Here is a 27,998-nt window from a genome sequence, read left to right on the forward strand (position 1 = left end):
ATTTTCAAAAGGTAAGTAGAAAACAAGGTCACAGAGACAGCTAGTCACAGAAATGATCAGTTGAAATAGAACGTTGTATTTCTTAGTTAATCACTGATAAAAGGTACTAAAGGTTGATTAAATTTTAATTACAATGTATCCTACGCATACGATTGTAAACAATGCTTTCTGTTATTTACGGATACGATATTGGATGGGGTTTACAATTACAATAGTCAATAGACAATAGACAATATTTATTAGCACAAACACATTTACATTAAATGGTCATGGCATACAGTATTGAGACAATAAACTGACAATTAAATTGACTATAATTATATTAGAGTGACGGGGGTATTCACAGGGGAAAAAAAAAAGACCATAAATATGTGTGTATCGACAGTTATTTAACACTTCATGTATAAAAAAAAAAATTAGGATACATATTTAATAAAAGAAATATGAGTTATACAGATGTTCTCAATAAAAAACAATCATTAATATACTTTATGGTCATTTTTATAATGACTGGCAGACTGCTATTTAAAAGTGCGGTCATAATAAAGCCTCAGTGTTATAATCTGACTGAAATTTAATAAAATTGAAATTAAGATTTTTATTAATATTTTGTATATAGGTGTCCCTCAATGATATATAGCATGGACACGCTGAGAAGAAATGGTATTCATCCTCAATTTCTTGTCTATTACAGGATAAGCAAATGCGTTTACTAATCTTTCGATGTTGGTATAACACCCCCTTTCAATTGCTAGGGAATGGGCACTGAGTTTAAGTTTACTGAAAACTGATCTGTCAGTTTTGAATTTACATATATCAATATACGGGGGCCTTTTTCCAATTTTTTTAGTCTTACAAAAAAAAATTAACTTTTCACATTTATGGATAGAACAATTCATAATTTGATATGCCTGGTCAAAGATTCTTTGTTGGATAGTATTTATGTAATATTTTAAATTAATAGTATCAAAAGTAAGATGGCCAAAACCTAATTTATTTAACCAGTCTTTTACAATGTTAACCCATTTACTTGTTTTCTCTACATTATTATATATGTTGTAGACTAAAGAATTAGGTGAGTTCACAATGTGGTTTAGAAATTTTATAGCTGAAAGCTGAAATTTAAGTACAAAGGGGTTCTGTTTGTCTAAGCTAGACAAGCTACATTTGTTGTTTTGCACTGTACCCCTAAAATTTCTTTAATAAATTCGTATATTGGTATGACGTTGGCGTCGTCGTCGTTGTCCGGCGTCATCCTGCGTCGTCCGAAGACACATTGGTTTTCGCACTCTAACTTTAGTTTAGGTGAATGGATCTCTTTGAAATTTTACCATAAGGTTCAATACTACAAAAGGAAGGTGGGGATTGATTTTGTGGGTTATGGTAAAAACAGTTAAGGAATTAGGGGCCAAAAATAAGCATTTTTGTAACTTTCAGACATAACTTGTGTGTTAGTGTATGGATCTCTCTGACATTGTACCACAAGGTTCCATATCACAAAGGGAATGCTGGGATTGATTTTGGGGGTAATTGCCTCAAAATATTAGGAATTAGGGGCCAAAAAAGGGGCAAAAAACAAGCATTTTTCTAATTTCATGACAATAACTTGTGTTAAAACGTATGGATCTTTCTGAAATTGTACTACAAGGTTCCATATCACAAAGGGAAAGCTGGAATTGAGTTTGGGGGTAATTGCCCGAAACGTTTAGGAATAAGGGGCCAAAAAGGGGCCAAAAATAAGCATTTTTCTAGTTTCCAGACAATAACTTGTGTTCAAGTGTATGGATCTCTCTGAAATTGTACCACAAGGTTCCATATCACACAGGGAATGCTGGGATTGATTTTGGGGGTAATTGCCTCAAAAGTTTAGGAATTAGGGGCCAAAAAAGGGGCAAAAAACAAGCATTTTTCTAGTTTCATGACAATAACTTGTGTGTAAGTGTTTGGATATTTCTGAAATTGTACTACAAGGTTCCATATCACAAAGGGAAAGCTGGAATTGAGTTTGGGGGTAATTGCCCGAAATGTTCAGGAATTGAGGGCCAAAAAGGGGCCAAAAAAACACATTTTTCTAGTTTCCAGACAATAAGTTGTGTTCAAGTGTATGGATCTCTCTGGAATTGTACTGCAAGGTACCATACCACAAAGGGAAGGCTGGGATTGAGTTTGGGGGTGATGAATCATAAGGGGGTTCAAAAAATTTGGGGGGGAGATTTTTTTTTTTCTCCTTTTTTTTCTTTTTTTCCTTTTTTTTTTCTTTTAAAATTTTCCATTTTAAGTTGGTTATTTCTGATTTATATTTAAAAGCAAATAATAATGATATGGTAGGAGATACACACCAAACAGGATGTGTAAATTATTATATAATAAGTATTGTGCAATAGCAAAAAATTTTCAATTGAACAGTATTGCACAATAGCAAGAAATCTTCAATTGCACAGTATTGCGCAATAGCAAGAAATCTTCAATTGCACAATATTGCGCAATAGCAAGAAATATCCAATAGCACAATATTGCGAAATATCAAGAAATTGTCAATTGTGCAGTATTGGGCAATAGCAAGAAATATTCAATTGCACAGTATTGTGCAAAAGAAGATACTTCGTATAAATTGCTTATTTCTTGACCAATTTCAATGGGATTTTATTCTTGAATTCTTGGGGTTCTTTAATATGCTGAATCTAACCGTGTATTAAGTTTTTGGATTTTGGGCCCCGTTTTTAAATTGGTCCACATTGAGGTCCAAAGGGTCCAAAATTAAACTTTGTTTGATTTCATCAAAACTTGAATTATTGGGGTTCTTTGATATGCCGAATATAACCGTGTATTTAGATTCTTAATTTTTGGTTCCGTTTTCAAATTGGTCTACATTAAGGTCCAAAGGGTCCAAAATAAAACTAAGTTTGATTTTAACAAAAATTGAATTCTTAGGGTTCTTTGATATGCTGAATCTAAACATGTATTTAGATTTTTGATTATGGGCCCAGTTCTCAAGTTGGTCCAAATCGGGGTCCAAAATTAAACTTTGTTCGATTTCAACAAAAATTGAATATATGGGGTTCTTTGATATGCTGAATCTAACCATGTATTTAGATTTTTGATTTTTGGGCCCCATTATCAACTTTGTCCGCATTGAGGTCAAAAGGGTCCAAAATTAAACTTTGTTTGATTTCATCAAAAATTGAATTCTTGGGGTTCTTTGATATGCTGAATCTAACCATGTATTTAGATTTTGGATATTGGACCATAATAGGTGAATGTCAAATTTAAAATTTTTAAGTTCTTAGACCACATTCATTCTGTGTCAGAAACCTATGCTGTGTCAAATATTTAATCACAATCCAAATTCAGAGCTGTATCAAGCTTGAATGTTGTGTCCATACTTGCCCCAACTGTTCAGGGTTCAACCTCTGCGGTCGTATCAAGCTGCGCCCTGCGGAGCATTTTATTATTTTATATGTAAATGTTCAAATGGATCTGAATCTTTGAACACTTCGCTTACACCCAATACTTCACTTCCATAAAGAGTGATTGGGACAACTAAAGTATCAAATAGTTGAACTTGTCAGAAGAGACTTGGCAAAATGAAAAGAGAATTTAGAGAAAACTAGGCAAAATGGGCAAAACAATGAAAAGAAAGGACTATTTAAAATAAAGCATAGGGAAAATGGGCAATAAATATAAATAATGGATAAAAATTCTGAACAGAAATGAAGACCCAACTCAGATTTAAAACAAAGAAAATATGCAAATTTTGGTAATTTTAAATAACACACATTACTTGTTCTTAATTTACCAGGAATAGCTATCTGCTTTCTTGCAAGCAGGATGAAATCTATCACTCTTTCTTGTTCACACAGGTTGGCGAAGGGCATTAAGGGCATAAGATACAGTTACAGGGGAGGTAATGATGTTGCTAATGAAAATGTTATTTATGCGACGACAAACTGTGACATATCGGGTAAAGATGCATTTTTCGACTGATTTTTATCATTCAGACTGATTTAACTTTAAAACGAGTTCATGGACCCCTCTATTTTAAAATGACATTAGGTTTGATTATGTATGAAGATCATTTGTACCAATTTTTATGAAAAAGTCACTGATGGAAACTTTTTAAGTTAGATAAATATACAGCAAAAATGATGTTTTTTTTTCTAAAATCATGAAACTTTGATAAAAATTAAATATTTCCAAAGAAATTTTATACAAATTTAGAGCATATACTTATGTAAAGAAGATTTTCTAAATGTTTTTACAAAAATCCGCTTTTGTTTATCTTTTGAAACAAAAAAGTTAGGCATGTCTATCCAAAGGATAGAAATGTCAAAAAAACTGAAATTTTGAGTAAATGTATAAAATTTTGACCCCATTTATCTCTTAAAGTAGCACATAAAGGTATATTTTTTATTACATATTTGAATTGACTAGGTGAAAAATAGATTGTATGCCAATTTTCTTAAAAAGATCACTGTGGGATCAAAGCTGTATTGTATGCCCTTAAATGAGTATTATCCCCATTTATGGGTTTTCCCATACATACTCTGGTACATGTATCAATTTTCAGTAATAAAAGTTTGAAATTTGAATTTCAAGATATTTGCTGTCATGAGGCAAACATTCAGGTAAATGACAACATTTCGCCCAAAGACACCATGACTGAAATATCATCTGGACAAGTTCTTTATTTATACATCTTCAAAAAGTAGGATTTTTGGAGGTCATTTTCTTTGTATTCAGTGATTGATCATTTCAACTAGGGTGACTTTTTAAAGGAGAAATGTTGCCATATACATAAATGTTTGCACCATGACAGCTTTTATGATGAAATACAAAATCTTATGATTTTTTTTATCACATTGTAAGTTGATACAAAATGTACAAATCAAATCAAATAAAATAATTTTATTAGTGTAAATTCCAATACAGGAATGATATCAGCTGACATTTACAAAATACAATTACTAAAATGAGCAAAGACAAATATACAGAGGCATATTTGTACATGATTTTGGGTCAAGGATCCGGAAATTTTTTCACACAATTTCGGTCATTTTTAGATGATTGAAAAGTTGGTGCCCCTTTTCAAATAATTTTGTCGTCATCAATGTCGATGTCAAACTAGATTCATAGCATCAACGAACTTGAATTGCTGTCATGTGTTTCATCGCATTTACAACAAGTAAATTTCTTACCATTTTTCTAAAAACCTTCAAGAACAGTTTAGGGAATGCAACAGTTTAAAATAGAAATGATTTTAATGACTCAAAATGGTCAATTTCTCAGACATTGCTACCGTTTCTTTCGATTTGACAAAATTAAAACCGGAAGTGAACGATAATATTAAAGTACGGAAATTCCGGATTCATTTCCGGGATTCGTTTTGTTTATCAAATTGACAGGAAATCACCGGCTTTTTAATTTTATTACCTGTAAAAGTGTTTGAATATAACAGTTAATAGTTGCATTCGTTTACTTTAGCATGAAATCAATTTGCATTTTACGATTAAATATTTAATTTGCTGAAGACAACTTCACGCATGCGTATTACATAGTAAATAAAGCATGTGTGTTACTCGTGAAAAAAATACTTTTTTCTACTAATAGATAAAATTAAGGTTTAATTTTAAATCAGAATTGATGATTGTCTTTGCTGAAAAGTAATTAAATAATGAATACACTTGTCAAGGAATTTTAATTTCTTTAAGATATTATTCTGAGCTTGTGGTCAATGTCAGGTGTGAATTAAAAACTCAGGTAAAAAGTAATTAGTGATCATTAGCCAATGTTTCCCGGAGGCATTGATATAGTTACAAATGTATTAGGAGGGCCCTCAGGATTATCAAACTATACTGGAGTGGCAGTTTTATTACAGGAAAGGGATTATAAACAAAAACAAGTGATCACAAGTGCAAAATGGCGATTAAGAAATCTGATTTAAAACATTGAGTCAATGAAATGACCGAAATTATTTCTGTTAAAAAATGTGAAATTTGTCCTAAACCCCAATTACTCATTTAGGACAAATACTTTCAGTTTAGGACATGACTGGCAAATATGACCGTTTCCGGACCCTTATTTTGGGTGTAATGTACACATAGAATGGGACAGTAACCATTTATGACGATTTTCCCCAACCTGTTACATTATTTACATATATATACTGATGACAAATGGGGGAAGAAGCTGTAAGGACAGACAACCTTGTGCACCGTTAACGTTTACACTGAAACCAAATGATAAAGCAATATTCAAGACTTAACCACCCTAAAGCAATGATGAAATCTGTGGTTCTGGAAGTTGCATTAGCCATTACACAAAATTCCTAAGTAACACATAAAAAAAACAATGGAGCAAGGTTTTAATTGCTGTTCTTCATCTGTAAATAGTAAAGAAAAGAAATCATATCTCACTTTAAGTTCAAGATCAATCAAAAGCCTTTAGCCTTTAGCATTACATGCATGATTCATCAATTATAAAGACAACTTAACACTTTATTAGAGCAATTAGTCAAGAAATGCAAGAATATATGTAGAAGAAAATATTACTTTCCTACTTATATCCTGTAGTATTCAAATACAACCTAGATGACTAAGGGAAATAACTCTGCCTCAAAATTTTAGTTACCAGACTACCAGTACAAAGTAGGAAATACATTTACTTGTACAAGTCTTACCACTGAGTTACTGTATTGTTTTGTTGTTATTTAAAGATTGGCAATTATGCATATACTTTCTTAGACCATTATCATTAAAAAGTACCATCATTTATTTTGTTAAAAAAAGTAATTACTGTAAATTCAGAAATTATTGCTAGGTTTTTATTAATGCGAATAATGTGACTTGGTGATTAGAACTTGCATTTTCATATCTGATACAAATATCTGTATGCAGATTTTCTTGAAATCGCAATAATTGATGTCACATTTTTTTACGTTCTACAAAAATCACAATAATAAATGCATGCAATAATTTCTGAATTTACAGTATATGAGTGTTTACATATTTCATTTTACATAGCATATATTTGTGAGAGACACACAAAAAACTATGATTATAACATATTTTTTATTTTTATTGCAGAAGGTTACTGTTCATTTTTTTAAATTTTTTGTCTCATGTCCAATTTATTGAATAAGCCAATCTGAAGAACAAATTTTTGAACTAAAATGACTTTATAATATTTCTGAAATTACTTGTGCTTTCCTGTCATATTTCAGAATGTCCAGTGATGTTCAGGAAACAGATACAGAACCTCTTCTTCCGCATCATGAGCTCACAATTGGTGCTTCAGAAATATCAATTAATGATCCAGACTCCAAGAAGCAAAATCTGTGTTCACAAGTTTATACTTTTGTCTACATAAAGATAAAAAGTATTCTATTAACAAAGTATGTGCTGTTAAATAATTCAATGTAAAAATAAGAAGATGTGGTATGATTGCCAATGAGACAACTCTTCTCCAGAGACCAAATGACCAAGGAGTTAGAAACTATAGGTACAGCCTTCAACAACAAGCAAAACCTATACTGCATAGCAATTTAAGTAAAGATAGATTTGCATGGGTTATCTCCCTTTATATGTAACACTGATAACTTTTCTTGATTACCGGTATCTTTTATATCTATAGAATTTCTGTAACAAATGGCAAAAGCATATTTATTGCATACAGGTCACACTGTATTCATAGATTTAACAGAGACTAGCAAGGATCACCTTCAACACCAAATTCTTCAAACATATTCATGAGAAGATTTTAATTACCATGATGAAAAATAAGCTATTTAGCACCTGTTTATTAGTCCCCTACCGACGAAGTTGAAGGTGACTTTAGGTTTGCACTCTGTCTGTCTGTCTGTCTGTCTGTCCAGCAAATCAGTTTTCCACACAAATCAATTTGATATTTGGTGTATTGTTTTGTTCGGGTCTGATGATTTTGGGCATAGTTACGGTTCTTGGACTTAGAAAACTCACTCAAAAAATCATTTTTTCTCACTTTTTATACGACCGCAAAAAAATTTTTGTGGTCGTATATTGGTATGACGTCGTCGTCGTCGTCGTCGTCGTCCGGCGTCGTCCGAAGACACATTGGTTTTCGCACTCTAACTTTAGTTTAAGTAAATGGATCTCTATGAAATTTTACCACAAGGTTCAATACCACAAAAGGAAGGTTGGGATTGATTTTGGGGGTTATGGTACCAACAGTAAAGGAATTAGGGGCCAAAAAGGGGCCAAAAATAAGCATTTTTGTAACTTCAAGACATAACTTGTGTGTTAGTGTATGGATCACTCTGACATTGTACCACAAGGTTCCATATCACAAAAGGAATGCTGGGATTGATTTTGGGGGTAATTGCCTCAAAATTTTAGGAATTAGGGGCCAAAAAAGGGGCAAAAAACAAGCATTTTTCTAGTTTCATAACAATAACTTGTGTGTAAGTGTATGGATCTTTCTGAAATTGTACTACAAGGTTCCATATCACAAAGGGAAAGCTGGAATTGAGTTTGGGGGTAAATGCCGAAACGTTTAGGAATTGGGGGCCAAAAAGGGGCCAAAAATAAGCATTTTTCTAGTTTCCAGACAATAACTTGTGTTCAAGTGTATGGATCTCTCTGAAATTGTACTGCAAGGTACCATACCACAAAGGGAAGGCTGGGATTGATGATGGGGGTAATTGCCTCAATATTTTAGGAATTAGGGGCAAAAAAGGGGCAAAAAACAAGCATTTTTCTAGTTTCAGGACAATAACTTGTGTGTAAGTGTATGGATCTTTCTGAAATTGTACTACAAGGTTCCATATCACAAAGGAAAAGCTGGGTTTGAGTTTGGGGGTAATTGCCCTAAACGTTTAGGAATTTGGGGCCAAAAAGGGGCAAAAAAACACATTTTTCTAGTTTCCAGACAATAACTTGTGTTCAAGTGTATGGATCTCTCAGATTTTGTACTGCAAGGTACCATTCCACAAAGGGAAGGCTGGGATTGAGTTTGGGGGTGATGAATCATAAGGGGGTTCAAAAAATTTGGGGGGGGGATTTTTTTTTTTTTCCTTTTTTTTTTCTTTTAAAATTTTCCATTTTAAGTTGGTTATTTCTGATTTATATTTAAAAGCAAATACATGTAATAATGATATGGTAGGAGATACACACCAAACAGGATGTGTAAATTATTATATAATAAGTATTGTGCAATAGCAAGAAATTTTCAATTGCGCAGTATTGCACAATAGCAAGAAATCTTCAATTGCACAGTATTGCGCAATAGCAAGAAATCTTCAATTGCACAGTATTGCGCAATAGCAAGAAATATCCAATAGCACAATATTGCGCAATAGCAAGAAATTGTCAATTGTACAGTATATAGCAATAGCAAGAAATATTTAATTGCACAGTATTGTGCAAAAGAAGATACTTCGTATAAATTGCTTATTTCTTGACCAATTTCAATGGGGTTTTATTCTTTAATTCTTGGGTTTCTTTAATATGCTGAATCTAACCGTGTATTTAGTTTTTGGATTTTGGGGCCCGTTTTTAAATTGGTCCACATTGAGGTCCAAAGGGTCCAAAATTAAACTTTGTTTGATTTCATCAAAAATTGAATTATTGGGGTTCTTTGATATGCCGAATCTAACCATGTATTTAGATTCTTAATTTTTGGTTCCGTTTTCAAATTGGTCTACATTATGGTCCAAAGGGTCCAAAATTAAACTTAGTTTGATTTTAACAAAAATTGAATTCTTAGGGTTCTTTGATATGCTGAATCTAAACATGTATTTAGATTTTTGATTATGGGCCCAGTTTTCAAGTTGGTCCAAATCGGGGTCCAAAATTAAACTTTGTTTGATTTCAACAAAAATTGAATATATGGGGTTCTTTGATATGCTGAATCTAACCATGTATTTAGATTTTTGATTTTTGGGCTGCGTTATCAACTTTGTCCACATTGAGGTCAAAAGGGTCCAAAATTAAACTTTGTTTGATTTCATCAAAAATTGAATTCTTGGGGTTCTTTGATATGCCGAATCTAACCATGTATTTAGATTCTTAATTTTTGGTTCCGTTTTCAAATTGGTCTACATTAAGGTCCAAAGGGTCCAAAATTAAACTTAGTTTGATTTTAACAAAAATTGAATTCTTAGGGTTCTTTGATATGCTGAATCTAAACATGTATTTAGATTTTTGATTATGGGCCCAGTTTTCAAGTTGGTCCAAATCGGGGTCCAAAATTAAACTTTGTTTGATTTCAACAAAAATTGAATATATGGGGTTCTTTGATATGCTGAATCTAACCATGTATTTAGATTTTTGATTTTTGGGCTGCGTTATCAACTTTGTCCACATTGAGGTCAAAAGGGTCCAAAATTAAACTTTGTTTGATTTTATCAAAAATTGAATTCTTGGGGTTCTTTGATATGCTGAATCTAACCATGTATTTAGATTTTGGATATTGGACCATAATAGGTGAATGTCCAATTTAAAATTTTTAAGTTCTTAGACCACATTCATTCTGTGTCAGAAACCTATGCTGTGTCAAATATTTAATCACAATCCAAATGCAAAGCTGTATCAAGCTTGAATGTTGTGTCCATACTTGCCCCAACTGTTCAGGGTTCGACCTCTGCGGTCGTATCAAGCTGCGCCCTGCGGAGCATTTTATTTTCATCATGCTTGAAAAAATTTATTTGATAATTGGTATATAGTTTTATCATGACAAGTAACAGATCAAGTTCGAATTTTGTTCCGGTCTGATGATTTTGTGCAGAGTTATGTTTATTGGACATAGAAAATTCACTTAAATAATCAGTTTTCCACACTTTTTTTATCATGCTTGAAGATATTGACTTAGTATTTGTTATAAAGTTAACACCATGACAAGTAATAGAACAAGTTAGCATTTGTTACAGTACAATGAATTTTTAACCGGTAGGGGACTATGTATTGCCATGCAATACTCTCAGAATGCTGGTTATTATAAAAGTGAAAACAGTCATTTAATCAGGAAAAAAACTTTGAATCATTTACATGTATATCGATTTATGTGTATATTATCAAAAGTATGGGTAATGCATGTAAGTGGTATTTGTTTTTAGTGAATTATGTACAGGCTGCTAAAGTTATTCACAAATATATCGCCATTCATGCATAGCCTACTACATGCATTGGTATTATTTATTTCACAAAATTCTGAATATTTTCCTCACAAACAGTTCTCGTCTTATATTTTCACAGAAATCAACAGGATTTTTAAAAACTATACCATATTGAATATTAAAGTATACATGATTAACACTCTATCAAAGTATCTACACTTATGTTTATTTACCAACATATTTGTAATAAATATTAGGAACTAAATTTGTAATATTTTTTTATTTTTCAGATATTTTTGGAAATGTGTATTACTTGGACAATTTATTTCCTTGTTATTATGTGGAACAGCTGTGACAAGTGGACTGTTGTCTCGTAAAGGTGTTCATACACCCACAGGTTGGTCATGATATTGTTCTTCTATGAAAAATGAGACTCATCATTTACACTTGGTCAGGATGGTAAAGGAACATTTGCTTCTGAAAGTCAAAATAACTTTCACAAATAAGCAAATAATTTATTATACTCCACAATTAGTGAAAAATTAATATAGGATTATGTGCTCCTTGTAAGAAATTAGCATTTGAAAAATTAGAATAAGCTGGATTTGTCATATGAAATCATTTATGGACAGATAGGAATAATAAACTTGTTTTTATACAACTGCAAAAAAATTTTGTGGTCGTATATTGGTATGACGTTGGCGTCGTCGTCGTCCGAAGACACATTGGTTTTCGCACTCTAACTTTAGTTTAAGTGAATGGATCTCTATGAAATTTTACCATAAGGTTCCATACAACAAAAGGAAGGTTGGGATTGATTTTGGGGGTTATGGTACCAACAGTTAAGGAAAAAGGGGCCAAAATAAGCATTTTTGTAACTTCCAGACATAACTTGTGTGTTAGTGTATGGATCTCTCTGACATTGTACCACAAGGTTCCATACCACAAAAGGAATGCTGGGATTGATTTTGGGGGTAATTGCCTCAAAATTTTAGGAATTAGGGGCCAAAAAAGGGGCAAAAAACAAGCATTTTTCTAGTTTTATGATAATAACTTGTGTGTAAGTGTATGGATCTTTCTGAAATTGTACTACAAGGTTCCATATCACAAAGGGAAAGCTGGAATTGAGTTTGCAGGTAATTGCCCTAAACGTTTAGGAATAAGGGGCGAAAAATAAGCATTTTTCTAGTTTCCAGACAATAACTTGTGTTCAAATGTATGGATCTCTCTGAAATTGTACTGCAAGGTACCATACCACAAAGGGAAGGCTGGGATTGAGTTTGGGGATGATGAATCATAAGGGGACTCAAAAAATTTGGGGGAGGGAATTTTTTTTTCTTTAAAATTTTCCATTTTAAATTAGTTATTTCTGATTTATATATAAAAGCAAATAATAATGATATGGTTTGAATAGGTAAATTAAAAAATTTAAGTTCTTAGACCACATTCATTCTGTGTCAGAAACCTATGCTGTGTCAAATATTTAATCACAATCCAAATTCAGTGCTGTTTCAAGCTTGAATGTTGTGTCCATTCTTGCCCCAACTGTTCAGGGTTCGACCTCTTCTGTCGTATGAAGCTGCGCCCAGCGGAGCATTTTTTATAAATATAGAAATATCAAAATTTCAAAATGATTTATAAGAAATTTATTTTAGTTGAAAGTTGGCAAACATTGGGGTTTGCTAAGTATAATATTATTGCAGTCGTGTCACACCAGCTTATTTCATTAATGTGGGTACTGATTTGGATTTTTGGATTAACTAATATGATGTCATGAAGATCAATTGAAAATTGAAGTCTTTATATAAGAAAGTGTTACACTAAAGAAAGGTTGCAAAAAATTAAAACTCCTCATGTACTTGTGAGTTGTGAGTTGTTTCAGATTTTAACAGGCATTTCCTTAAAAACATGTAGTGTTGTACAGGTTTTTTGTTTAATTGGTAAACATTGAAGAAAATTTCCAAAAAAGAATTCCAGATGTCTTGACTCATTGTTGACTTTTTACTTCTACTGATAAAGCAACTAAATGACAGAATGTTTTAATAAGCATGGAATTTTTATGAGTTTTTTAATAGCCGATTGATTGATCAACTGTTGGTTTTTAACACCACTTTGAGAACACTTGGCTACAAATGTAAATCATAGCAACCAGCTGTTTTTGGTGGCGATTGCGGGAGTACCCAAAGAAACCACCCACCTTCAGGAAGACTGGCAATCTTGATCGATTAACATGAGAGTCAAAGGAATCTGGCAGAAACTGAGTTTAAACTCACAACCTCAGTGTTGACTAGTGAGCACTGTAGATGTACTGCTCAGACCAGTCGGCCACATAGACCCCTTTAGCTTATAATTGATTTAGCTGATGTTCAAATTGAAACTTATAATAAAACAACATAGCATTTTACATTTTGGCCCAAATAATGCAATTAACTCTCTTAAAATATCATGTTAAAATAAAATCACAAATTGAAAACAGTGAAAAGATACAATTTTGATATCTTGTTTTTTTTCCGTCTTAATCAGAACCAGAGCTGTTGAACTTAAAGCTATTTTTGTATCTATTTTCAGCCCAGTCTTTTCTGAATTATGTATTATTATGTCTGATATTTACTGTAAGCCTTGCTTGTCGCCGTGGTGATAGATCTTTAGGATACATTCTGAAGACCTCAGGATGGAAGTATTTCTTCATTTCATTGGCTGATGTTGAGGCTAATTATCTAGTCGTTAAAGCGTATTCCTATACAACTGTTACCAGTGTTCAGGTAATGTAATATACTGTAAATTCAGAAATTATTGCAAGGTTTTAACTTATGTGAATAATGCGACTGGGTGAATATTGCAGTAATAAGAACTCCCATTCTTATGTTCATACATATAACTGTAAGAAATATTTTTTAAATCGCAATAATTAACCCCGTATTTTCATCCTTTCTTTAAAAATCTCAATAATAAATGCATGCAATAAATTCTGAATTTACAGCATTCATATACTATATAAGACCTTAATATATCTGTAGGTTATAACCCAATGTTAGTGGTATTATTCCTCTATAATGAAAATGAACATTATCAGAATATAAATCGATTGTTCTTATCAGTTTAAGTTTGCCATATACAGTAACAGATATTGCATGAGTTGTAGTATTTGTGAACATTAGTGCAACTACTCATGTATACTGCCTGTGTAAATATGTAGGACAAAAAGTCATGTGACAAAAGGTCACAATTCAGTTTTGAGATTATTTTTCTTTGAATAAGAAAATACTTATTTTTTAAAACATTTTTGTATTTTTCACGAACTATTATATATACTGGTCAAGGACCAGTTACCATCAGTTACCAGCTACTGTCACCTTGCATTTTATGCAATAACGGATGTGTTGCATAAATACGGCATACTGCTATTATTTTTATAAAAATACTCTTATTTTATTTTTAAAAACTTGGTTTTGTTTGATCAATCATCTCTTAGAAATCTTGAATTTTTTTTTCTTTTACCATGCCTTGGGAGGATACGTGTTCAGGGACATTAGACTTTAGAAAACTGACCGTTTTTAGATAAAGTAATAGCAAAGCTTACTTTGGACATAAAATTTTCTTCAAAAGAATAAAAAAGGTTTCTTAATTTTAGAATCAATTTCTATGATACACTTCAATGCAGTGTAACTTTAATTTCAGGTGAAATAAATTCGAGATAAGTTCAGATTGATCGAAAGTCCGAGATATTCATAATTCACGGACAGAATGACAATATTGTTGGTTCATTTGACAAACCTCCATCTCTGTTTGCCCTAAAACTGAAAAATGTAACAATAATTTTCTAATTAATATGTCATTTCTATGATTTAGGAACTAGATTCGTAAGTGACGGTAACTGGTCCTTGTATCTATGAAATTTCATGCAAAAATTGGCATAAAGTCCTAGTCTATGGTCTTTGATCTAACTTTTGATAACCCTTTTTGTGTTAAAAGAATATTTCCATCAGTAGTTCCTGTTCAAAATAATTCGAGAAAAACTGTGAATTTCTGACAGTAACTGGTACTGCACCAGTAAAGCAACTTTGGAAACAAAATTTATTTTAAAAAAAATCAATACTGATCAAATAACTGTTAAGAGAAAAATTTGTTAAAGTTGCTTGGTACTTAAATGGCTTCATGGTGCCAAGAAATATATCCTTTTCACAATTAATATTCATTTATGGAGAACAGGAATAAAAGCCCTGTTCATTGATAATTTTCTATGTTTTCTATGTATTGTGTGCGATTTTGTCCCATGTACATTTACTCCATATCCTTTCATTTTCTATTTTATGAACAATTTCCTAAACTGTAAAATGAATATATGTAATAAAAAGAAATTATTTCAAGAAATTTCTCTTAAATATTCAATAAATTATAAGCAAATTATTTGTGAATTTTTGTCCTGTGACTTTTTGTCCTATCGAGTTTGTGACTTTCTGTCCTGTGACTTTGATCTGTGACTTTCTCTCCGCTTACCTAAATATCAGGTGTTAAAAGCAAAATTGCTCAGGTTGAACTTAAGTGAATCTAAGTTGATGACACCCTAATTCAAAAGAATACAAGAAAAATCTAAATTGATTTTTGTCGAGCCTTCGACTTTTGTCGAAAAAGCGAGACATAGCGATCCTACATTCCGTCGGCGTCGTCGTCGTCGTCGTCGTCGTTGTCGTCGGCGGCGTCCACAAATATTCACTCTGTGGTTAAAGTTTTTGAAATTTTAATAACTTTCTTAAACTATCCTGGATTTCTACCAAACTTGGACAGAAGCTTGTTTATGATCATAAGATAATATTCAAAAGTAAATTTTGTAAAAAAAAAATTCCATTTTTTCCCTATTTTACTTATAAATGGACTTAGTTTTTCTGCCAGGAAACATTACATTCACTCTGTGGTTAAAGTTTTTGAAATTTTAATAACTTTCTTAAACTATCCTGGATTTGTACCAAACTTGGACAGAAGCTTGTTTGTGATCATAAGATAGTATCCAGAAGTAAATTTTGTAAAAAAAAAATTCCATTTTTTCCGTATTTTACTTATAAATGGACTTAGTTTTTCTGCCAGGAAACATTACATTCACTCTGTGGTTAAAGTTTTTGAAATTTTAATAACTTTCTTAAACTATCCTGGATTTGTACCAAACTTGGAAAGAAGCTTGTTTGTGATCATAAGATAGTATCCAGAAGTAAATTTTGTAAAAAAATATTCCATTTTTTCCGTATTTTACTTATAAATGGACTTAGTTTTTCTGCCAGTTAACATTACATTCACTCTGTGGTTAAAGTTTTTAAAATTTTAACAACTTTCTTAAACTATCCTGGATTTGTACCAAACTTGGACAGAAGCTTGTTTATGATTAAAAGCTAGTATCTAAAAGGAAATTTTGTTAAAATATTTTTCCATTTTTTCCGTATTTTACTTATAAATGGACTTAGTTTTTCTTCCAGTTAACATTACATAACAGTTTAAGTTTTTATTTAAAACATTTATTAGATTCATAAACTATCCTGGATTTTTACCAAACTTGGACAGAAGCTACTTACAATCAAAAGATAGTATAGAGAGGAATATTTTTATTAATTTTTTTCCTCATTTTTGTTGAGCCTGTGATAAACAGCAGAAGTAGGCGAGACACTAGGTTCCGCGGAACCCTTACGAATTTTATTGATTTTTGCCATATGTTTGGCAAAAAAATTTCTGAATTCACAGTTCTGTGAATTCATAAATTTTTGGGAGGGTTTCATTAAGGCCAATGATACTTCTATGGGTATCACAATAATAAAAACTTGTATTCCGATGTCTGATACATATATCTGTATGCAGCATTTCCTGAAATCGCAATAATTAATCTTACATTTTGCATTCTTCAAAAATCGCACACAATAATTTCTGAATTCACAGTACCTTAACTGTTACATTTCAACATAATGTAATAACATTTGTTCATATGATGATAATCAACTGCAATCAGCTGACTAGATACTTTTTCTGAAGTTGACCATATTTAATAAATGATTGTATAGAAGTCCTAACTGCTCCATTACTTTTAATTCCTAGGATACACTTTATGAAATATAGGAGATAAACTCTGTACTTTTTGATATATATATTTCAGCTGTTGGACTGTTTTAGTATTGTTACTGTACTGTTGTTGTCGTATTTTGTGTTGCGTGTGAGATACCACTTTGTGAATGGTGTCGGTGTGGTGACATGTTTCCTAGGACTGATAGCACTTGTTTTAACAGATTCATTAACAGGGAATAATAAAGATACTGATGGAGGTATAATTCTGGTAAAATGTATTGCCTTTAAATGAAATCAATAAAACAATAATCTTTCCTGGATCTTATTCATAAGAGAGATAATCATCAAAATCCTGTTTCTAGGCTTAGCCAGGATCTGACACTGTTGTCTTTTAGTTTCTATTCCAACAACTTTTTTTCAGGATCAATAGGATTTGCCATGATGTAACATACTTTGAAAAATTTCATTGGTTGAAGCAATATTATTATTGCAAACCAAATGAAACTTTTCCCCAGATTCATCTCCTATTAGTCAATCTATTTAAACTTTTGTCAGCTCTATTGTCCCATTGAATAAATACAATAGCTATTGATCTCTGTGTAGTTTATTAACTGGAACCATTAAATTTCTATAAGAGAAATCCATCACTCATTGATTAATTTACCTGAATAAAAAAATTATCCTCTAAAATATTAAAATACATGTTTTAACTCACAAAACTGCATGTCATGTTGTATTTATTCAACATCAATAATATATTTTCAATCTGTACAATGTAAACAGTGATTCAAACATTAAAAGTTGATTTCTGACAAAATTTTGAAAATTAAGAAAAGGCTTTCCTATTCTGACATCGGACTCGGACTTCTCTTATACTGAGTTTTACTGTGCATACTGTTGTGCATTTGTTTTTACTACATTGGCTAGAGGTATAGGGGGAGGGTTGAGATCTCAAAAAACATGTTTAACCCCACCGCATGTTTGTGCCTGTCCCAAGTCAGGAGCCTCTGGCCTTTGTTAGTCTTGCATCATTTTAATTTTAGTTTCCTGTGTATAATTTGGAGTTTAGTATGACGTCCATTATCACTGAACAAGTATACATATTTGTTTAGGGGCCAGCTGAAGGACGCCTCCGGGTGCGGGAGTTTCTTGCTGCATTGAAGACCCATTGGTGGCCTTCGGCTGTTGTCTGCTCTATGGTCGGGTCGTTGTCTCTTTGACACATTCCCCATTTCCATTCTCAATTTTATTTAATTTTGAAAAGACATCAACACAATAGTTTAAGTTAGAGACCCAATGGATAAGCATTGATTCATCCCAACCGATTGTGAAAACATTGTTCTCAACACTAGTGAAATAACTTCTCGGCAAATGATTGGTCGAAATTTAATGACGTCAGACACGCGAAGCAATGAATGTGGGTCTTAATTTGATAGATGCTTTTGTGCTTTTTTTGTAAATATTTGTTTGTTTTGATATTGTAACACAGTGATGACTGCTGTACCCATATTTTGACTATTTTATTTATAATGTCTGTTTTGTTCACGCATCGTTGTAAATATAACGAAATTTGATAAGACTGTCGTACAAGTGAGAGGTTTAGCGCTATAAAACCAGGTTCAATCCACCATTTTCTACATTTGAAAATGCCTGTACCAAGTCAGGAATATGACAGTTGTTGTCCATTCGTTTGATGTGTTTTGTCATTTGATTTTGCCATGTGATTAGGGACTTTCCGATTGAATTTTCCTCGGAGTTCAGTATTTTTGTGATTTTACTTTTTATGACGTCAAATTTTCTTGGTTTCTTCTGAATTTCCTATTGTGACGTCATGAAAAAAAGCGACCATGCCTGATGACGTTACATATAATGAACACAATTTTCTGCAAATCTTTGAAAAGGAAGGATAAAAATCATAAGAGAAACAGTGATTACAATATTTCTCCACTCTCAACAGTTAAATTTTAATTATTTAAAAAGCTCGGCAAGCCTCACGTTTTAAATATTAAAATTTAACTGTCTCGAGGGAGAAATATCCTAATACACTTGTTGCAGTGGTGAAATCTATATATCTATAATATACATATTCATGTGCAAGTATGCAAGGTATGACCACAATTTTTTGCAGAAATCCTTAAAATGCTTTCTTTCCATGTAAAGACAATTTTATCATAAAGCATTTTGGACTACTGCAAAAAATTTTGGTTATTCCTGGAGATACAACATGCAGATTTGTTGATGACTGTTGAAACATTATTTTTGTTGTATTTTCTTAATTTATATCTTTGGACTAACTTACCTATTTCAATAATTTGTTTTTGTGTTTAAGAATTTTATTTTATACAAATAGTTTTAAATAGTTTTATTGACATTTCTTGTTATGAAACTTAATTTTAAATAACTTTTCCTGAACATATTATGATGTATATGTGCACAACTGACATCAGTATAAGTATATTTTTGTATATAAAGGGAGACAATTTGAATTGTTTTGGGTTACTGAGAGATAATTCTTTAACTTTCAAAGAAGAAAAAAAGGCAATATTTACATTAAGGGAGACATTTTTAATCATTTTCATTAGTGTATTATAATCTTCAATTATCAAAACAAGAAATTCTAGTGGGTTTCTGATAATGCACAGAAAAAAAGCTAAAATTAAGCCAATGATATTGTGTACCTATTATGGGTCAAAGTACCCTTTTCGAGTGACGACATCACTATGTCGTAGATGTAGATGTACCAATATTTGATTATTCAACAACAAAAAGTAAGGTAAAATTATAATTCATTTATTAGATTTTGAACTACAAAAGCCAATTTGTATTACTTTTTTAAAATTTTAATCTGAAGTTCTAATTTCAGCTTCCGACAAGGTTCTTGGTGATATTTTTTGTGTGTGTGGTGCTTTTTTATATGGAGTGTCAAATGTGGCAGAAGAATATGTTGTGAAAAACTTTGATAGAACAGAGTTTCTGGCTATGCTTGGATTGTTTGGAAGTTTTATAAATGGAGTCCAGTTGTAAGTTCATGTCACAGAATTTAAATGCATATCACTGAATTTTAGTTTTAATAAAATATTCGGGGTAATTAAAATTTGAATCGATGAGTTTTTAATTATCTTCAAGTAATCTAGGTTAAGTTGATGAAAAAAACAGTGAGCTATCAATGCTTAATTTTGGCATGCTCACACATCTAAAACATATACATTCTGTCTCAATCCCCAAATTAGTAAAGGGTAGCTCATCTTTTTTTTTATAGTAAAACCACCTGAAAGGTAGATTTGTTAACCACCAACGCTTAAATTTTGTTTACGAGTCTGTGAAGATGAGATTCAGGTAATAATTATAAAAGTACTTAATGTCTATTTGTCAAACAGTTTTCTAAACAAATTGTATACTTGAAAATATTTGAGGGTACTATCTACTCAAGGATTTTTTGCAGAAGATCCCAAATGTTAGATTTTTGATAAAAATTGAAAGTTTTCAATTTCATAATAAACTTTTTTTTTATTTCAATACCTAAAGCAAGCCAACATTATACACTAAATTAAAGACATCAAATAATCGATTGATCACCAGTTTGTAATGAATAGCTTATGATGACGACCTATTCTCAAGAGGAATATTTGATTCACTTTACATGTTTGTATAAAACGTCTTGTAGAAAAATATTTTTTTGGGTAAGGCCATAAAATTAATTCACTCATATCTAAATATCAATAATAAAATAAAGAGAAAGAATTCTTGCAGTTTTCAAAGTTTGCATGTAATGCAAGAAGTCCTTTAGACATAAATATATTTGGCTACAAGATGTTTTGTACAAAGGTGTTTGATGAATCCGATATTTCTTTTAAGTAAATTAAGGCAACAATATCTTTCATTTTGCAATAAGTTTTATCTAAGCTAAATGAGTCTTTTCATCTTTCAAATTGTTTACTAGATGTAATTTTTGTTCAGAACTTAAAATAATTATGCAATTTGGAACTTTATATTTGTACAAAAAATGTCCATTTTCACTTCTGAACTATATTTTGTTTAAGCAATTATTTAAACTTTATGTCTAGACATACAGCATGATATTCATATGATACACATTTTTCTAGGACATTGTATAACTCAACATAAATTGATCATTTGAGTTTAGACAAGTGAATAGTATATCTTATGTGCCAAATAATGACCTTCATTTAATATTGTAGTGCAGTATTTGAAAGGCATGAAGTTGAAAGTGTGAATTTTTATTCAGCAGAAATTGGTAATTATTTATATTTTTAATCAGTATTTTAAAAAAATCATCTCCAAACCAGAATATGTTGTTCCTTTAACTTTGTACTAGAAAAGATGAAAAAAATTTGGTTAAAACTTATGACATTCCAATGCCAGAAAGCACATAGAAAATTTCAATCCACCACTTTTCAAAACAATGCTAGTGATATTCAACTGTTTTTGTTGTTGGATTGTTACACTACTGTCCCATCTTAGATTGCTACCGGGTTAATTCAGTTATATATTCCTTTTCAGAGTTGGGGTCAATCTCAATAAAAATTTTGGTTTCACACAATTCCATTATTTTACTCTTCAAGCATTTACTTAAGCGATGATAAAAAAAAAAAACTGTGTACCATCCTCTTTAATAGACATATTAGAAAATACTAAATCTATCTCCCCCAAGTCTTTCTTCATATTTTTATATGCAGTTTGCTTTATTTTCAGTTTATTATCTGAAAATACTAGACATTATTTTCAAGCCATAAAATGAAAATAATACTTTATGAATTTGGGTTCGCCCTAAGCACTTGTGGATTTACCTTCAAGCTAAAAGAATTGAAAGATGTATAAATACCCAATTAAATCAGGAGCTATATGACCAAACAGGGCCCGAAAAGAATAGTCAAAATTTTCTCGGTCAACTTTGCCTGGGGGAGTTGAAACCTTAGTTTCTGAATAATTTCTAAATTTATCAAAGTAGAATTTAAGACAGTATGTTATAAATCATGTCAATATAGAAACACTAACTGTTCAGAGCTGATGATACCGTCAGGGACATACAGTTTACCAGCAGAGGTTTCAAATCAGTGCTAGAAAAACCAAAATAACACTATAGATATGATTTATTAAAAGTGATTTTCTTCATCAACAACAACATTTCTTTAGAACAAGTGGACAAATCAATCTTTAATTTTGTGTTTCTTAATGTTTTTCTATGGAAAGAGTTAAATAAAAGACTTTTCTTCAGATCAGACAAGTATTCTATTTACAAAGGTTTAAATACTTCAGAATATCCTTTGTGTGTTCTGATATAAAATATGAATAATAGACATGTGGTATACGTACAGGAAACAGCAAACCAAGAGACACATATAACCATAAGACATCTGCATACACTCACAATACAAAATGTCAAGCTCTAAATCGTCTGAAAATGTTTTGAATAAATTAAACAAAAATTATCAAAGATCTGCCGTCATTTACACATGATTAAAGATTGTGTTTCCAGTTACAGAAAATGTTTTGCTTCATTTTATACAGAAAGATTTTACTGTAATAATATAATAATAATTTCTTTTGGTATTTTTCAGTTATATGTTTTGTTGGATTTACTATATGTCAGTTTGCCTTGTATACATGTATGACTATAGTTATACAACAGACCAGTGCTACAACAGTCAACATATCACTCCTAACTGCAGACTTCTATACATTGCTCCTTGGACTGTTCCTTTTTAAATATCAGGTAAGGTCATTGGGTCAGAGAGACTTACATGTAATATTAGCACTTTATGGGTTATTGGGATGAAATGTAGTTAAATCAACTTGCAATAGTTGTTGAATAATATGTTTTGCAGTGGATGTTTCTTGAGTCTGCAGCATGAACTAAAGTTTCTTCTTATACATATAAACAAAGCTCTGGTTAGTGCCTTAAAGCTGAAAGGTAACAGTAAGACTAAAAAAATCTTTAATTTTCTATGCCAAATCTGTTAACAAATTGAGTCTTTGAACATTTTTATACATATAATCTGAGAATTTTCCCTTTGGTGTTAAAATTTCAAGTAACTGGTATCTTATGTAATTTTAGACTGAAACTTTGGGAAACTTGTCTCATAAAAGATCTAAGCCAGATAAAGATGATTTATTTTGTAAAATTGATTGTTTGCTTAATGTTTAGTGGCAAATATTTTAAACCTTTTCAGGACAAGAATCAATTGAACAATCAATTACATTTGTATATGCTGCAATCTTTTTCTGTAATTTGTACTCACTAGAAAAAGAAGTTATGTTGTATATTGATGAACAATTTTTCCTTGCAACAGGATACCTACAGACTTCTCAAAGAGTTTGGCAAGCAGAGAGTATGGCACTCTCCAAAAAAGGCCTGGAATTTAACCTCCAATACTGCCTGTATATCTTAAACAGCAAAATGGATACACCTTCAACATAGGTTTTGCTGCCAAATGGGAGAAATCCAGACACCAATATTTATATATCCAAGTCATTCTTGTGGTCAATTTTTTATAACCTCACACTTGAAAAGAGTAATTGATGACACACTCTTATATAAGCACAAATATCACATCATTTCAAATTTATTGGTAATTTTAATTTCTATTTTGTTACTTTTAAACAAGCTTTAATTAATATTTATTTAAAATCAACATTTAATCATTTATTTTTCTGCTTCAGTTCCATGGTTTATATTTTGGATCATTTGTGGTAGTTTTACTAGGAGTTGCTATTTATGCCACAAAGGAACCAGAAAGAAAGATTGAAGAACCAGATAAAACAAACAAGGAACCTGTTATGACAAACAAGGAACCAGTTACACAGTGATATTATTATTCTTATATTATAGTCAATTTTGTATGTTTACTAATTAACAAAAAAGTCACAATACTGAGTGCTGTATAACAGTTTTTGAAAGATGATCAAACATAATAACTGCCATTTGGCCCAAAGAGTCATGAATGATTAAAAATGTTATACAAATAGGGTAAATTGTTTAAACAGTCATATTTTATTTTTTCTGTCTTATTAATACAAAGTATTTTAGTGATATAATGTTGATGCTTTAACACTTGGTACAGAATACTTGAAAAATTAAAAGCAAATTGTTGTTATGGAATACATGGAAGTGAGAATATTTTTAATATTATGAAATATTTCATAATTTGCAGGCGATTTTTCTGAAGAAATTTTAGATTCTTTATTAATCTATGTTTCAAAAATTTCTTGTAATATTCATTCATAATATGAGCTGTGTCCGATAGAAATCGACCTTATGCAAATGAATATCAATACATCTGTTAATTAATTTTGGGTTTAAAAAATGTTTATGCAAAGTCTGTAACTGCATGAAAATTGAGTTGATATAAGAACCTTACCAAACAAACCAAAATTCATCTTTTATTTCGTATTTGAATGTTCAAAAATCAATCAAAGTCTCATATATGTACATTTATATGTGCACATGCAAATGGTCGATTTCTATGTGACACAGCTCATATTATGATATAATATGATCAATGACCTGTTGCTGTATTTATTAAGCATACATAAAGCAGTATATCAATAGATAATAAGAAGCAAGAAGTGATAAGTTAAATACCGGTATTTCTGGTAGAATGCACTTATGACAGACGGCATTGTACAATAAATTTTCTAGTCCGTCTGTCCATCCCTGCTTGTTAGCGCTCTCACGGGTACAATTCTTGCCAGATTTTTATAAAACTTATACTATAATTTAATATCAGCAATATCTCGGACAAGTTCTATCATGGTGGCGGATCGACTTTTTTTTAAAGAGTTATGCCCCTTAGAAATATTAAATTTATGGAAAATGGCCTCGTTAGCACTCTCACGGGTACAATTCTTGCCAGATTTTTATAAAACTTATACTATAGGTTAATATCAGCAATATTTCCGACAAGTTCTATAATGGTGGCCGGTCAACTTTTTTAAAAGAGTTATTTCCCTTGGAAATATAAAATATGTGCAACGCGGGGGACATTGGAACTCTGTTCTTTTATTGTTTTTATAACTATGTTATACATAAGACTATAATGTATTATCATACTTCATGTCAAAATGCCAGATTTTGATCTGTTAATACAAGGGAGACAATTTACTCTATCCCATGGCGAATACTCTATTCCCCTTCATGGGGACGTTTTTTTGAGCCTTTTAATAAATAAGAATGATTGTTATGTACAAGACTTCATAGTTTATATTACTTTGAATTTGAAATTTGATAGACAGTAATAACAGAACAGTCAGTTTAATAAATTAAATAACACATATCTGAGACGGTGATAGAGCAGATTGTTACCCCTCGAAAAGACATTGTCAACCTTGGCTTTGCCTCAGTTGACACTGTTTTCTCAAGGGTAACAATCTGCTCTATCACCCTCTCAGCTATGTGTTATTTATATATTGATGTATACATTCCTGTATAAAAATATGTTCTCAAGCTAGCTTGGCAACATTTGACAACTTTTTTAGCTTAATATTGCAATTATACTATTTTTTGCTATTTTAAGGTAAATTATGTTTATTTTTTAAATCCAATAGTTTATTTCATTATACATTTATTATGGACCAGGGGCCAGGTTAATGTGAAAAGAAAGATATCTGAATTTCTACTATATTCTGCTTTTGTGTGCTTCTGCTTTTATATATATATTATATTATAAATAAGACTAATAATTGTAAACTATGTTCAGAAAACTTTGGATTCAGTTATGCTGAAATAAATCATATCTATCCTAGAATCTCAAAAGAGTCTTGCAGGAAATATCCAATTCCTTATGAAATCTAACTCTGTGATGACCTAGACTTGGAAGACATTCTAACTGTAACTGCAAAGAGTAAAAATCCAACAGTTTTTATCCTGGATATATTTTTAATATGCATTGGACAGTTTTCTACACATGCATTGGACAGTTTCAGTTGCAGATCCAGAACTTTTTATAAGGGGGGCCATCTGACTGCCAAAAGAGGGGGCCCGCTCCAGTCATGCTCAGCGATTCCCTATATAATCGACCAAATTTTTTCCACAAAAGGGGGGACCAGGGCCCCCCTGGATCCGCCTATGAGTTTTCTACTTATGTATTTTTAATATACATTGGACAGTTTTGTACCCATGTATTTTTAATATGCATTTGATTTTCTACCAACGTATTTTTGTTCCCCACGTAACGCGTTGCGGGGGACATGGAACTAATGTCCGTCTGCTGTCCCGTCTTGTTAGCGCTCTCACTGGTACAATTCTTGCCCGATCTTTATAAAACTTATACTATAGGTTAATATCACCAATATCTCAGACAAGTTCTATCATGGTGGCTGATGGACTTTTTTTCAAAAGAGTTATGCTCCTTGGAAATATTAAATTTATGGAAAATGGCCTCGTTAGCGCTCTCACGGGTACAATTCTTGCCAGATTTTTATAAAACTTATACTATAGGTCAATATCAGCAATATCTCGGACAAGTTTTATCATGGTGGCTGATCGACTTTTTTTAAAGAGTTATGCCCCTTGGAAATATTAAATTTATGGAAAATGGCCTCGTTAGCGCTCTCACTGGTACAATTCTTGCCAGATTTTTATAAAACTTATACTGTAGGTTAATATCAGCAATATCTCGGACAAGTTCTATAATGGTGGAAGATCGACTTTTTTTAAAGAGTTATGCCCTTGGAAATATAAAATATGTGCAACACGGGGGACATTGGAACTCTGTTCTTTCATTAATATGCATTGGAGTTTTCTACTGATGTATTTTTAGTATGCATTGGACAGTTTTTTATCAATGTATTTTTTAATATGCATTGGACAGTTTTCTACAGATGTATTTTTAATATGCATTGGACAGTTTTCTACAGATGTATTTTTAACATGCAAAATGAAAGTTAACTGTCAAATTTTTTCTAACCAAATTTCTAATCTAAGTGTGAAAAACTAGCATGTATATTGTATACACAATGTTCAGTCTTTACCACATTTGAATAAGGAAGATGAATATAAAACCAATAAAACTGTTCTGTGAGAGGAGTTCAATCTCTTTAAATCATATCTGGTGTATACTGTTAATTCAGAATTTTACAAAGTTGTCATTATTGCTAAAAAACTGAAATTAAAATTTTGATACATTTCTTAATATCGCAAATAATTAATGAAAATCACAATAAAAGCAAGCAAGAATTTCTGAATTGACAGTAGTTAAATTAGTTGATTTATAACACTTACATGTATATAACTCTTGTACCTTTGATAATTTTATTATTTGTGAATGATTTTGTTTTGATTAAATATATTAAGGAATAATATATAATATGATATAGTAACAAGTATCATAGTCTGTAAATTCAAAAATTAATGTATGTGTAATTTCATAATTTTTTTTCTTTTAATTATAATAATAATTAACGAAAATAATCCTTTCACATACATTTTCCACTTAACAGTTAGTCAATATTAGTACAAATAACTCTGTAGTGTACTGTAAATTTAGAAATTATGGAGTGCATTTATTATTGAGAATCACTGATTATTGTGAGGTCTAATAAATGTGATTGCAAAAATTTTGTGAAATAAAATCACTACTGAAATTATGAATGCAAGTTTTTATCATTGCCAACCTGATATTGTAGCATTTTTCGCAACAATTTCTGACTTTACACTATCTGAATGGAGATTTCAAAGCAAGAATGTGCTATAATATAATCTTTGTGATATTTTTGTAAAGTAAATGATAAGAAAACTTGTTCATTGAAATTGCTAGTTGTTAATGTTTGCTTGTAACAATTTTGCTTTAATCTAGTTATTTTTTTTTTTACATAATGTTGAAATATATTGAATAAAACATTCCTTCTTTAA

The 27,998-nt window shown here is 31.2% G+C and overlaps 1 protein-coding gene across 3 annotated transcripts; it reads left to right on the forward strand.

The window, feature by feature from the left end:
- The first annotated feature begins 19 nt into the window (after positions 1–19).
- On the forward strand, positions 20–27,998 carry LOC127724027 (solute carrier family 35 member F2-like). 3 transcript variants are annotated; one of them, XR_007992297.1, is made up of 10 exons: positions 20–103; positions 7,220–7,390; positions 11,377–11,483; positions 13,655–13,848; positions 17,220–17,385; positions 19,992–20,148; positions 21,328–21,383; positions 22,708–22,862; positions 23,810–26,585; positions 26,746–27,998. XR_007992297.1 is itself a non-coding variant. In XM_052230777.1 (9 exons), the coding sequence occupies exons 2-9, from the start codon at positions 7,221–7,223 to the stop codon at positions 23,954–23,956; spliced, it is 1,152 nt and encodes a 383-aa protein (XP_052086737.1). In that variant the 5' UTR covers positions 20–103; position 7,220; the 3' UTR covers positions 23,957–27,998. The 3 variants fall into 3 exon arrangements, 1 of the variants encoding a protein (XP_052086737.1); XR_007992298.1 differs by having other exon boundaries at positions 23,810–25,026; XM_052230777.1 differs by having other exon boundaries at positions 23,810–27,998.

The sequence above is a fragment of the Mytilus californianus genome, unplaced genomic scaffold (assembly GCF_021869535.1).
Source record: "Mytilus californianus isolate M0D057914Y unplaced genomic scaffold, xbMytCali1.0.p SCAF_14, whole genome shotgun sequence".
NCBI lineage: Eukaryota > Metazoa > Mollusca > Bivalvia > Mytilida > Mytilidae > Mytilus > Mytilus californianus.

Excerpts from the sequence above, each read along its gene's own strand:
- LOC127724027 (XM_052230777.1), top strand. The coding sequence starts at position 7,221 with ATGTCCAGTGATGTTCAGGAAACAGATACAGAACCTCTTCTTCCGCAT. Across the intron at positions 20,149-21,327 it reads TTTATAAATGGAGTCCAGTT|TGCAGTATTTGAAAGGCATG; the intron begins GTAAGTTCATGT and ends TTAATATTGTAG. Across the intron at positions 21,384-22,707 it reads TTTTTATTCAGCAGAAATTG|TTATATGTTTTGTTGGATTT; the intron begins GTAATTATTTAT and ends GGTATTTTTCAG.